The 14,251-nt window shown below is 39.5% G+C and overlaps 1 protein-coding gene across 2 annotated transcripts; it reads right to left on the minus strand.

The window, feature by feature from the left end:
* Positions 1-5,038: 5,038 nt before the first annotated feature.
* Positions 5,039-13,631, minus strand: LOC123758424 (uncharacterized). 2 transcript variants are annotated; one of them, XM_069328773.1, is made up of 2 exons: positions 13,538-13,631; positions 5,039-9,304 (listed from the first exon to the last, which is right to left on the minus strand). In XM_069328773.1, the coding sequence occupies exon 2, from the start codon at positions 9,302-9,304 to the stop codon at positions 5,435-5,437; it is 3,870 nt and encodes a 1,289-aa protein (XP_069184874.1). In that variant the 5' UTR covers positions 13,538-13,631; the 3' UTR covers positions 5,039-5,434. The 2 variants fall into 2 exon arrangements, with proteins under 2 accessions (XP_069184874.1, XP_045598785.2); XM_045742829.2 differs by lacking the exon at positions 13,538-13,631 and adding an exon at positions 10,640-10,853.
* Between the last annotated feature and the right edge of the window lie 620 nt (positions 13,632-14,251).

A 14,251-nucleotide genomic window follows, 5' to 3' on the forward strand; every position in this document is an offset into this window, starting at 1 on the left:
GCAAGCAAGAGCTGTTATCCTGCTTCAGTTCATCTGAAACCTGCTCCTAGAAACTCATTTATTTCATGAACCTATTATATACATCAATAGGAATAAACTTTATTCATCAACACAATTAGGTAACAATCATATAAAGAACAGGATGAGCCTGAAGCCAACTGATCTCAGAGCCTTCATGTGGCCAGTTGACCTGATCTCCCGTGTATCAACATGTTGAGTGAACAAGTTCCAGATACGAGTTATCCTAGGAATGAGTGATCGCTGATGGAGTGATGTTCTTGAGAAACGCACTTCCAGCATAAGACTGTTGAAGGTTGAGAGCCTAGTGCTACGAATGCAAACTCTTGGTTGTCCACGTAGTTGGGCCAGGTGCAGAACTTTGAGAATGTTGGCTTTGTACATAACAGTAAGAACACCAATGTCACGACGGTGTTGCCGACCGTTCCCACCAGACTTAGTCAAGACTAGAGATGAACCTTCTTGCCCATCTCTCCACTTTGTCCAACAGTCTGATGAATGATGGTGGGCAGGCGATCCAGGAGAGTGGTGCTCACACTCTAGATGAGAGCGAACTTGTGCTTTATGTAAGGTTTTGCAGCCCTTTCTCTCTCTCTCTCTCTCTCTCTCTCTCTCTCTCTCTCTCTCTCTCTCTCTCTCTCTCTCTCTCTCTCTCTCTCTCTCTCTCTCTCTCTCTCTCTCTCTCTCTCTCTCTCTCTCTCTCTCTCTCTCTCTCTCTCTCTCTCCCTCTCTCTTGTACTAACCTGATGACTCCACACTCTTCACTTACCCTATTGGTGTTCATTTATACTGTTAGAGTCCACGTAAACTATTAATATTCGGTTACATTACTTGGTATGTAGTGACACTAGTGATTATTAGACTAACTGAGATCCAAGAATTATGAGAATTAAAAAAAAACATCAAGTAATACGACGGCTGACCCTAATACAGTAGAGGCCTGACAGCTGAGTGAACAGCGCTTCGGATTCGCAGTCCTGAGGTTCCGGGTTCGATCCCTGGTGGAGGTGGAAACAAATGGACAGAGTTTCTTTCACCCTGATGCCCCCTGTTACCTAGCAGTAAATAGGTACCTGGGAGTTAAATAACTGCTACGGGCTTCTTCCTGGGGGTATGTAATAAATAGGAGACCTGGTCGAGAACCGGGCCGGCGGGACGTCAACCCCCGAAATCATGTCAAAATACCCAAGATAACCCTATTTGAATTATAAGTGCGTTATTCAACTATCTTCCACCTCGTGGATAATAACATTTCATTCACTTGGGCTATTGGAGCCTTGAACCGCAGACCACATAAGACTGTCTTGTGTGATAGAGCCTGTAGGTCTACCTACTGAGCCACCAGCACTTGGGGAATGCCTGAAGTTTCAGTTGGCCAGCAGATAGGTGTATCTGGAATCCTTCCTTTTTTGTGGAATATGATGGCTCAGTAGGTACAGATGCGGGCTGCTGCCTGAGTGGTCTGCGGTTTAAAGCTCCAATAGTTCAAGTGAATGAAATGTTATTATCCACGATATGGTGGTCAGCAATTTATATGACTAGGACAGAGATCATCTAACACTTTCATGCCAAAGTGGCACCGCCTATCCAGTTGGGCAGCAGATAGGTGTCTCTGGAATCCTTCCTTATTATATTTCTTTCCAAACTGGTTCATTCGAATCGACACATTATCATGTGTATTGGAAACCTTAACCAATTGACAATGTAATTAGTAGAATTTTTATTAAATCATACAAATGTAACCATTTTGTTAAGCACATGTTGTGTCTACAACGTTATAATAAGCCTAAAAACGCATTAATGTACATTCGGAATGTCAACATAATACAGGAGTGTTCTGACAACAATAACATTTTGTCTTTATAATGTTACAAGAACGGTGAAATGTTTGCTGGAATTCTGAGTAATTGGCCTAGAGATTTCTAACATTTGAAGTCTTTGTTCACCTAGCAGTAAATAGGTTCCCAGGAGCTAGGCAACTGTTGTTAGTTGCTTCTTGAGGAAGGTCAATAGGTTCCCTAGAGGTGATCCTGCACCTGATGACTATGATCACTTGGCAAACTGAGTTAGGCGACTGTTGTGGGTTGGATCGTGGGAAAGGTCACCCACTGGCTATGGAAGCCTTAATATGCCCAATAGACTTCTAGTCCCAGTCGACGGAAAACTTTGTCTCTAAATACCTTCTAAATTTTGAAGCCTCCCAGCACACACTATATATCTACAACGTCATCTTTACGTTGTTTCAACATTGTGACAACGTAATAGAACATTTTGTGTGGTGGGGTCGTTCTTATGTAGTGTTACGACCCTGGGTTCTTAGTTGGAAACCAGAGGTCAAATTGAGCTCTAAATAATTACTTTACATTAATTCATAGCATTGGATCATGTGAGAAGGATATTTAATTAACAATAACATTTATATCATGGCTCCTTAAACCTGGGGTACGCATGTATTCCCGTCGTCCTTGCCAAACGTAAGATGAATCTTGTTTCTCACAGAGCATTCAGACTCTGAGCTTATTGGTTATTAAATATAATATTGAACTAGTTATTAGCTATTCTTAGAATTATTAAAGTAACTAGTAATAAATGTCGGAGTAAAGTTGTGATGATTGCTGCTGTACGATCAGCTGAGTATCCGTCCCGGCAGCATACTTAAACAAGCTCGAGCGGCTGTACTCCATATATATCAGGGGCTCACCATAGCCCGTGCTACTTGGAACATTTTGTTCTAGATAGCGAATCTTTAACAACAACAACAACAACAACGGCTGTGCTCCATCCACATCACGCACCACTCCTGTGCCAGGTAAGTCCACTACGGGCTCACCATAGCCCGTGCTACTTGGAGCTTGTTCCAAGTAGCTGAATCTATAACAACAACAACGGCTGTGCTCTCTCTTCTCTCTGGCTGGCAGCTGTGGCGTTCTGACTTTCCCTGTGGGGCTCGGTCTTCCTCCCCCTATAATCTATGTTCTACAAGTTAAGTACCCATTAATGTATCGTGCTACTAGCTAGGTGTGTGTTTTGTTTAGAGGTATTTTAAGCCAGTATTTTGGCATCACTAAGTGTACTCCATTGTGACTAGTGTACCACGTGGGTCATAGCTACCCAGGGCGCTTCAAGCGTTACAAGTGCTGTTCTCCAAGTAGACTTTACCCTAGTTTCGTAATCGTAAACCTTGTATCCTGTCTATGTGGACCAAGGTGTTTAACGTAAGGTAGAGTGGTAAAGTAAATAGTTACATTAATGTATATGGGGGGTTATTAGAGGGTTTAATATATAAGGTATAAGATAGGAGATTGATTGATTGTTGCCGCCGAAGGCGGCTAGTTTATTGTGCACCCCATACTCATCCTGTGAGCGGTAGCGCAAAAGCATTACAGAGGGCACAAAAGGTCTTTATCAGACCTCATCTTAGATTATTACATAAACAATTTCTTCAATCCTTCACACCTTATAGATACAATGTCAGCTAGTTACAGAGAAAGTGCTATTACAAGAGCTACATATTTACAGTAAGTCTTCATACATTAATGGTAGGTCTTGTCGTTAATACATAATAGTTTGGCCAATGGGGATATTACAGAGTCATAGGGGAGCTTCTGTTTATTATTAGTCCTCACAATACACTACTTGTTTCTGAATCTCATATGTCGTTCATCTACTGGAAGCAAAATGTGGGTACAGTGCAAGGATTTCAGGTAATTTATCCATGGTAATAAGATAGGTTGCCATATCATACAGAGTGAGCTTAGATTTATCTCTAAAAGGCTCAATTTTACAACAATCCAAGATATAGTGTTCGAGTGTGTGTCCCTGCCTATGTCCACACACTTTACACTTTACTTCATCTAGATCCCTATACAAGCCGAACTGCCAGAGATACCTGTAGCCAAGTCTTATACGAGCTGTGACAACATCTGTTAGTCTACTGACTTTGCTACTTGCCCCATACACATGTTTTACTTCACACATTTCATTGTGATGAACAATGGACCTACTAGTTCCAGTTTGCACTGTTCTACTTTCTTCAAATCCATCCAGGAGTTCTCGTCTAATGACACTTTTAAGGGACCTATTTGATAACTCAAGATTCCATTCAATACTGTCGGTTTCCTTTCATCCTGTTGAGTGTGGAATGGGGGATTACCTTAGACTACAGACAGTTATTCTAACCTAACTATTATTATTTACTCGGAATATTCGTTTCCTGGGGGCCGGGTCCTCCCTATTGCCAGTATTTTAGGAACTCTTTTATCTTGTACTATTGACCCTCTCAGTACAATCACCTGCCCCTATAACATACGGTAAATATTCAGCCAATGGCAACCAGGACAGCTCTTGTCTCAATAATGTTTCATTATTCAATATCTTACAATCCAATATCTGTACAATCCAATATTTTGGATTGTAGATTGTAGTAAAATTGAGCCTTTTAGAGATAAATCTAAGCTCACTCTGTATGATATGGCAAACTATCTTATTACCATGGATAAATTACCTGAAATCCTTGCACTGTATCCACATTTCGCTTCTAAGTAGATGAACGACATATGAGATTCAGAAACAAGTAGTGTATTGTGAGGACTAATAATAAACAGAAGTTCCCCTATGACTCTGTAATATCCCCATTGGTCAAACTATTATGTATTAGCGATAAGACCTACCATTAATGTATGATGACTTACTGTAAATATGTAGCTCTTGTAATAGCACTTTCTCTGTAACTAGCTGACATTGTAACTATAAGGTGTGAAGGATAGATGAAATTGTTTATGTAATAATCTAAGATGAGGTCTGATAAAGACCTTTTGTGCCCTATATAATGCTTTTGCGCTACCGCTCACAGGATGAGTATGGGGTGCACAATAAACTAGCCGCCTTCGGCGGCAACAATCAATCAATAATGTTTTGTAGCGGAGGGATACAACAATAATTTGAATTTGACAAAATATTTGCGAATTTATATCAAAAACTAAATGTTATGCTGGGCAAATATTTGTTAAAGAAAAATAACTTGCATATGGCATAAGTTTATTACAGACATTTAACACCATTATAAGACCATTGTTGAAAGCTGTTCATCATGTAAAGTAAGCTTTTAAGCTTAATATTTGTTTACATAGGAAACTAGAAGGAGGTACCCAGCGGTGCTTAAATTGACTTCATAAGGTCCTCCCTCAGAGGATCCTTCAGAATGCAAATCTGCAATTAGAACACGTGTTTTGTATGTGAATATATGAACACTGTAATATTATGAATACCTCATCAAATTCTATGGACTCAGCGCCGTCACACCCACCAGTCACTCTTCAAAATTGTAGTGAGGCTAGCCTCAGGCGTCTGGCCTCCAACCTTGGACTGAAAAACAGGTATCCTCTATCTTAGATTTGTATTAGTTTTGGGTGACTATTTATTTACTGTCCTCTAATATATATATATTTAGGGGATAATTTATATTTAACATAAAATTTGGTGTACTATTTCCAATTATTTCCACAACTCTGGCATGACTTGGTTGATCATTACACATCATAATTGTTACACTTTTAATACTTGGGAATGACTGACACAGGTGTAATATACTTTGAGCCATATCTGTATCACTCAAAATCCCTGTCATCGTGTTTAATGCATAAATCATAAAGGGAGTTGGACAGAGCTTTTGCACCACAGATCTGAGTATGGCTGCGTCTAGGATGAATGGGTCAATGAATGCAAGTTGAACTGAGGAGACAGGAATTGAAGGTTCTCTCACGTGTGTCAAAAGTCTTCGATGCTGTTGGATACAGATCTTGTGTTCATACATCAAAAGTTCACACACTTTAAGCGAGAAAATATTTATCTTAATCCACACATTGTTAACGAGGTGTTGATCCTGGATATCATAACAGAACACTTCAATATGTGGATCATATAATTTTGTGTATGTTAGCTTTCCTGGCTTATAGTTTTCAACAATTATTATCCATAAAATGTTGTAAAACGATCTTAGCCTCTTAAAGCATGACTGATGATATCTAATTGCTCTGTGGCATTGGAACCACTGGTGTTTCGTTGGTTGTGGCGCTCTGATGGATATGTGCCTACACTTGTCTTGACACCGAATTGGCTCACGGCGCCAGGATCCACATCGAGAATGGCAGTGTACAGACGGCAAGTTCCACATCGTTCGACAGAACTCATAAATCCCACTTGTTTTCAGTCCCTCAAGATGAACAGGATAAGAAAGAGCTGGTAATGTTGGTTTGCACAAGTAACTAAATTTCCCACCTCTGCGGACATTAGCAAATCTGTGTATTTGTTTATGGCTTGGAACCCTTGGTGGGGTGCATTTGTGAGGCTTCAAATCTAATAGATCACAGAAAATATAACTTTGTCCCCTAATTGGTGTATCAAGATCATGTTCAAAACTAAAATTTGCTTTTATTTGTTGTTTAATATTAAATGTTGGGAGCACTTTGTAACTAATATCTGAGAAAACTAAATTTATGAAGACACCCAGGTTTGTAAGGTTTTGTAAATTGTTTGTAATTTGAGCTAATGTTTGCAAATCTTCCAGAGTGTCGACTCTTACATACAGATCTTCAAGGTGTCGAGCATGACACAGCATACTTAAACTTTGCTTGTTGAGGGGACCACCGAGAGCAATTAGTCGACATGAAGAGTCTGATGCCAGCAGGAGTGACAAGCACTTCTCAGTAAATGTGAGGGAACTTTTTGTAACTTTGTTCATCCCTTTTCTTAAATCAAGGGAGATTCTAATTGGAAATCTGGAAAGTATACGAAGTCCTTCAATGAAATTATTATCGGTGCAGTTACCTATTTCACAATGATGAACGAGCAGCGACTCCGGGGTTACGAACTGTAAAAGTTGTCCTACCTCTGGCAGCTGTCTTGGTGTGGGATTCCATTGATAAGGAGAGATTTGGGATGTTAACTCCTTAAGGAACACAGAGTCTCTATAAGTTTCATCCAAAAGACGTAACCAGAGAGCATAGTTTTTAATCTTATCTTGACCACATATAACAACATAAATTATTTGTTCTGCCCTGTTTTGTGTTATTTCATTGTTTAATTTCAGGATGCCACAAATAAATGGTATGATCAAGCTTCCTGTTATGCTTGTTGTACAAAATGTGAAATACTGGAAACAAAAATGTCTCTCTCTCTCACCATGATCATCAAGATCTGCATTTGGCCACGATACATATATAGGACAAAGGCAATTTAAAGAAAATATACTTCTTCCCACAAAGTCATAATTATCAAACACATTATCGCTTCCCTCACAGAGCTTATTCATAACAAAATCTCTCTTATTATTATCTTTTCCCAGAACTTCTTTTTCATTGGGAAAATATTTAGTAAAGTTTTCCCTGTGCTCTACCATCCAGTGAGCAGCGATGGTGAGGACGTCAGAAGCCTGGGTTATCATGGCGTCGCAGAATGCTCGAGCAGCAAGGAACTCTTGCACCGTCCTGTGGAGAGGGTGATACTCTTCTTGTGTCCCGGTGATTGATGGCTTCACTATCACCAGGAAGAACGGTGACATGCATTCCTTGAACGGCAGCCCAGTCTTCTCACATAGTTTCTCTGTTTCTTTAATTTGAGAATCAAAAAGGACGTATTTATACCTTTGAGAGTTTTCCCAGAATATATTACCAAGTAAATTAAGAAAACTGTTTATCTTGTCTCGAAGTTGGCTTTCACTGAGACTTAAAGTTGACAGTTGGAGGCGTCTGGTCATCCTGTTGATGATGTGGTTGATGAGGATGTGGTAGAGTCTGGTGACTGTGGTAGCCTCGGTGACGTCAGAAGGCTTCTCCAGCCACAGCACCACAAGAACAACCACAAACAATGGTACACTAAAGATCTCCCGCATATCTTCCTCTTTCTCTTTCATGAACTGTAAAAATCTCCTGCAAGAGTCCCTGCGATTATCAATATCATTTTGAACTGACACGGAAAACAATTTTTTGGCATAAGAAATCCACTTCTCTGGGGTCAAGCCTGTCAATTGGTACACTCCTTGAGTACGATGAAGTTCACTAACTAACATCTGAAGTTCATGAACGCAATCAGTACGAGTTGTAATAATGAATTTTGAATTAGGGAATTTCTTTAGTATTTCCTTAACTAGCCCTTTTGTTTTCTTAGTAGCCTCGTCATAACCATCCAGCAACCAGAGAGTAGACACCTCACTCAGAGTCGGGATGATGTCACTGGACTTCAGGTGATGACAAGCGTTACGAAGGACTTCGTCACGGAGCAACGCTTGGGTGTCATCACTTGTTACATGTCTTAACTCTATTGGCAACACTATGTCAAACTCATCAATCCCATTAATGGAAGGAGAGACTGAGAGCCAATCATGGATAAAATATCTTATCAAACTCGTTTTTCCAATCCCAGGTGATCCGTGAGTTATCAGAACATCCGGATACTCCCCAGTAGGAAGAGGAGTGGTAAAAAAATCTTTGGTGTCTACCTGCCAATAACCTACAATATATAAATCTGTAAATATTTGGCTCACATCCAAGTGAGCAAAGTTATCTTCCATCAACCACACAAATGGGTTAAGAATGCGAAGCTTCTTAGCTAGTTCCTTGATCTCTTTCTTCCCTTCCCTTACTAAGATGTTGCACTGATCTTGTTGCAGGTTGTGGAGTGCCTCCTTGTATGGTTCCCACAGGTCAACACCTCCTGTTAGTACCTCACTCAGACCCTCCTCCATAACCTTAACATTCTCACTCACAAGGCTTCGGCATCTGAGGCCAGCTAACACAAGCACCTCACGGCAAAGCTCTTCAATGTTGGATAAAATGTTCTGCAGTTTCTCAGGAGTCAATGATAGTTCTTCATGAGCTAAGATATTTCGATGATTTTTAAGTTTTCTTAATTTGTTCTCCAATGTCCCCTGCGTCGACCATTTGGCATTGTTTTCTTCTGCCAAACCACCTACCTTCTGGAGCAAAGTGAACAGTAAAGTTATGTCATAGTTCTCACTTGAGACATTATCATCCAGCTGCTGCCTTTGTTCGCGATCGAAGTGATTTCTGTATTTTGTCTTAGAATATAATGGAAGTTCAAAGAGGAGTTGCTTGAGATTCTTCTTCTTAGTTACAAGATGTAAGACATGCACAAGAACTGGACGCACCACTCTCATGACGGCGGCGTAGTAACGCAGTAGGAGATGGTCATCAGGACGCAGCAGAGGTGGAGCCATCGGCAACAGCACCAGCAGCAGCCTCGCCGCCCAACACCACATTGTCGCCAACATCTGGAAAGTTTGTATAGATTGTGAGCGTTAACCCGAACCTAACCCATTCTCACAGTTGTATCGAAATCCCTGCAATTAGAACACGAATGATCAGCACAACTACCAATTCCAGTCCGACCTCATTAATGTTGGGTGTCCCCAGATTGCTCTTAACTTTCGCACTCGCGGGTGTACAGGTGATATTGGGGAACTGAGACTAGGTAGATAAACCTTTTTGTTACCTGTTCGTCCAGAGCCAGATTCATGAAGCGATTATGAAAGTTCTTAGGAAACGTTTTGCCTTCTTGACAGTTTCCGTCATTATTCACCAAACTAATTATGAACACATTTCTTCCTAAAAACATTATTTCACGGGAGCCCTCTCGGCTTAACGTTAGTTGCTTAACGTTCATTAGTTGTGTTTTCTCCTCAACTCGATCTATTTCTCCACTAAAATCCTGCAAGTTTGTTATGGTGATTATAAATCCCTTGTGTGTCTGTAACTATAAATTAACAGGTTTTTTATGAAAAGAAAAATAAAAATTAGCAAAACAAGATATTATGGCAGCAGTAATTAAGTAAATAAACACTAGTGAACATTAAATGTTAAAGTAACTAATGATTGCGTATTCCGTCGGCGCCCAGAATAATCCTTCCTCAATCTCTAATGCTGTTTGTGTACTTGTGTCCTTAATTTGTATTTTTATAAAAGAAATAAATACCTTAACAGTATGATATATGACAAACTTTTAACTAAGTAGAAACTACTAAACATGTGTTTTTATTAACATAAATTTTTACTACACAAGGTAGTTCACTCATGAGGTTGTCAATTATTTTAGAAAATATAGGCCTAAATATTAAATAATTCATGACAAATCAAATTTTGAAGTCTAGCCATTGAGTTTTATGCAGGAAAACAAGTCTAACCGAACTTATTAAATATTTGTTGCATTTATACTTTGAAATCGCTCACCTATAAAATATGTTTAAAAATATAAAATACTAAATAATAATGAGTTAATCCTTACCTCACCTCACCTAGGCCAATAAATTGGAGTAAAGTGCAGATTTTTAATGTGATATAATACATGTAGTAATTGACTTAAAATGCATTAAAGTAATTAATGCATTTCATAGATCCTGCATTTGCCAATAATATTTATACCTTGACACTATTGTAAAGACTGGGAAGCCTGAATTATTAATTTATTAAGGATAATATTTGTAAAGGTAATAATAATAATAATAATAATAATAATAATATATATATATATAATAATAATAATAATAATAACTATTGCAGACGATGAGTCACAATAACGTGGTTGAATATATGATCACTAAATCACACACCAGAAGATGAGACGACGACGCTATGGTCCGTCCTGGACCATTATCAAATTGGACCATTATTTTGTCCCTTGTTCACAATCGACTTCATAATGGTCCCGGATGGACCAAAAAGTCGTCGTCTCCTCATGTTCCTGTGTGTGGTTTAGTCATCAGTAATAAATATTATTAGTATTTCTACAATTCAATATACATTAGAACATGTTACAGTGGTTAATTAGTAGGTACATAAGTTTTATATTGTATATGCCACTAAAGAAGTTATAAAGCTTAATACATAATCATTAAATATTCATTGTAGTTATAATTGCGTTTTATGTTCCAAATACGTTAAAAACTTGTATGTTTTATGTCTCAAAAAAGACGGAAATACAAGCTACATTTTAAAGCCTTTACTACTAAAATATACAGAGTTTAAGCAAAAACAAATATATATATATCCAGTATTTTCACCATGCATCTGTCTCCACACCCTCCGAGCGCCGAACGCGACATTGATTAATCTGTTATTGACAGAAATACGCTAAAAAAATGATTAAAGAATCATTTACCATCAGGAAGACCGAGTTATAATGAATCCATTATAGGGGAAATATAACTTACCTGAGAGCAATGATATAGAGGGTTTAATGAGGGTGCCTTGTGGTGCGTATACAAAGCTACTCAAAACCTCTTAAAATTACGTAAGTAAAGAAGAAATATAACATTTGTTTACTACAATGTTGGTATTGAATGTGGAACGTGAATAATCATAATTTTACTTCGAAAATAACTCATTTTATAATGAAATAGAACGAAACTATGTGGCGGATGATGCTACCTGTCCCCTGCCCACCAAGTGCTGAACTCCACACATGCTCAGATAAATTCTGTAATTAGTTTTGTTAATAATGTGTAACCTTTTGAATGCCATTTTCAAAACAGACATATAAACAGATATAAATGTCATTGTGATCACATAATCGTTGAGGAAAGACAAAGCTACGCATCGCCGGTGTCTGGACACTTCGAGGCTACCATAACAACACTGGTCTCCAGACAAATGCATGTGATTGGTCAGTTCTCCATCTGATCCGGCAACGTAATTGGCTAAACGATAAGATGACCAACGTTATCTTTTGTTTGATGGAGGTAAACGAAAAACACTAGTGACAGCTATCGAGATCCAGATCAAATTGCTAATAACTGTAAGAATACCTTACTGAATCTTGCAGTGGCTTCTAGAGCCTTCATGACAATCTTTTAATAAGTCATAGCTTAGTGAACCTAAATCCAAGCCTCTGAAGACATGATCTGGAGAGAGAATACTTTTTCAGAGTGAGACGGTAGAGAGGTTAAGAAGGGCTGTGTATGATGGATGAGAAGTGTAGTGCCTCAGACTCCGTCATAGACCGCCAAGACTAAGACTATTTGTCCCTTGTTTCATACGGTCACCCTCATGAAATCTGAACCTCCAACGGCACGAAAGCCACTAAGAAGAGAGACCTTGATGCTATCTCGCCAGACCCGGCCTGATACGATGCTTTGCCAGCATTGCCAGATCTGTTCGTGTAGAAGTCGGTCGTGATGACCAATCACGCATCAGAAAATTAAAAAACGACGACGATTCGATCCGTTTTGGACCATTATTGTGATTTGCATGTAACAGATTTTGAATATGGCATCTGGCAAGGTGTCCGTAATGGGTGACCCGTAGCGCATTGGTCTATGCAGTCACCTCTTAACCTGAAGGTTCCAAGTTCGATTCCTGCACAGGAGGAGACATTGGGCACGTTTCTTTACATGTAAGGGTGCATAGGAGATAGGTAATTATTGTGGGTTGCATCCCGTGGAAGCTCAATAATGTTAGGAGAACTTTACACCTTATGCCTCTGTTCACCTAGAAGTAAATAGCAACCCGGGAGTTAGACAACCGTTGTTAGTTGAGTCCTGTGGAAGGTCAGTAGTTGGCTTAGGAGGACCTCGATAAAATGAAGAGACTGCCTGAGTCCCGGTAATGAGAACCAAAATGTGAACACATTTATCTCAGAAAATGCCTACCTGTGTCACAGTGTTGGGGTTACTGTTACAAGTTAATTGTACTTAAAAATATCTGATAACATGAAAAAGCTGGATAAGATAAGGCCAAATTCAGCGTTTGATGACGTTTTTCAAATGTTACGAAGCCTAATGTAACACTGCCAGTCTTTTGGCAAATATTTATAATATACTATTGATCTAGGACTCCCAGTGTCCAAGATCTCAGCTTGGACATCTAAGATGACCCAGCTGTTCTCTTTATTTGCAACAACATAAAAAATGAACCAGAGACGTTCGAGGCCAATGCACAGAAAACGTCAGGTTTACGAAGCCCTAATTTTTACTAACACGTCGCATTTTTAACGGATTAGTCGAATCCATAAAAGCGACATAGTAGGTCCGAGGACAGGTCCCCGGAGCCACTCGTAGATCAATGTGTATGCGTCTGTATATGTATATATTACTATATACCCGCATACTTTACATAATGGATACTAATTATTTAGTATGATTTTTGCATTGTAACCCATGTCTTATAATTCTCATCATACTATGTTCCAATATTGTAGCAGCTGTTGTGTACATTAATTAGACGTAGAGTAACACAACGTAAAGAGACATAACGTAGAGTGACACGACGTAGAGTGACACGACGTAGAGAGACACGACGTAGTGACACGACGTAGGGTGACACGACGTTGAGTAACACGACGTTACTAATATTTACAAAATGCTCCCCCAGTGATATATACCCCCAGGGTGTACCCCACTTCTCTATATCCCAAGCAACGGAGCGTTTGCAAAACTGCTCCAAATAACGATATATAAAACATAAAAAATGACGTATATCTTCTTGCAAACAATGTAGTCTATAATGCTCACCTTGCAAGACCCTGCATAGGTAAAGACACAAGTGATCCTGCCAAAAGAAGACCTCCACGCCAGCCACAAGGTAACACAAGTGTAGGTGGCTGTGTGTCTGCCCTGGAGTGAAGCAGTGATAAGGCTTATCTGCCAGCCACGTGATGTTTGCATTGTCCTGATAACACAATACACTAAAACCTGGTACTCACCTGGTTGTGCTTGCGAGGGTTGAGCTTTGGCTCTTTGGTCCCGCCTCTCAACCGTCAATCAGCTGGTGTACAGATTCGTGAGGCTACTGGGCTCTATCATATTTACATTTTAAACTATGGAGTTAGCCTCCACCACATTACTGCCTAATACATTCCATCTGTTAACTACTCTGACACTGAAAAAGTTCTTTCTAATGTCCCTGTACCATATGAGCCACAGGGACGTTAGAAAGAACTACTCGTGAACTCGGTCCATGAGTAGGTTTTTTGTTTATCTACCATTTTCGGTAACGTGGAGGATCAGGTTAGGCTGGGAAATCCCTTAATGCGTAGACATTTAGATAGCAATCCAAACCACAGTAGGAGCTTTAAAAATCAATTCGTAGGTGGCACATAAACACAGCTCTTGTACATCTTACGGGGACTCTGAAAGCCTAGAGATCACGTCGCTTTCGTGATTAGCATTTAAGAATAGAGCGGGGAACCTAACCTAACTGAAGCTAACCTAACAACTAAACCTAAT

Source organism: Procambarus clarkii, chromosome 22, assembly GCF_040958095.1.
Source record: "Procambarus clarkii isolate CNS0578487 chromosome 22, FALCON_Pclarkii_2.0, whole genome shotgun sequence".
NCBI lineage: Eukaryota > Metazoa > Arthropoda > Malacostraca > Decapoda > Cambaridae > Procambarus > Procambarus clarkii.

What these genes read in the sequence shown, in the direction of transcription:
- LOC123758424 (XM_045742829.2), bottom strand. Translation starts at nt 10,696, where the DNA reads ATGGTCCAATTTGATAATGGTCCAGGACGGACCATAGCGTCGTCGTCT. An exon ending in CGTCGTCGTCTCATCTTCTG is followed by an intron (nt 9,305 to 10,639) that starts GTGTGTGATTTA and finishes CAAACTTTCCAG; the next exon opens with ATGTTGGCGACAATGTGGTG.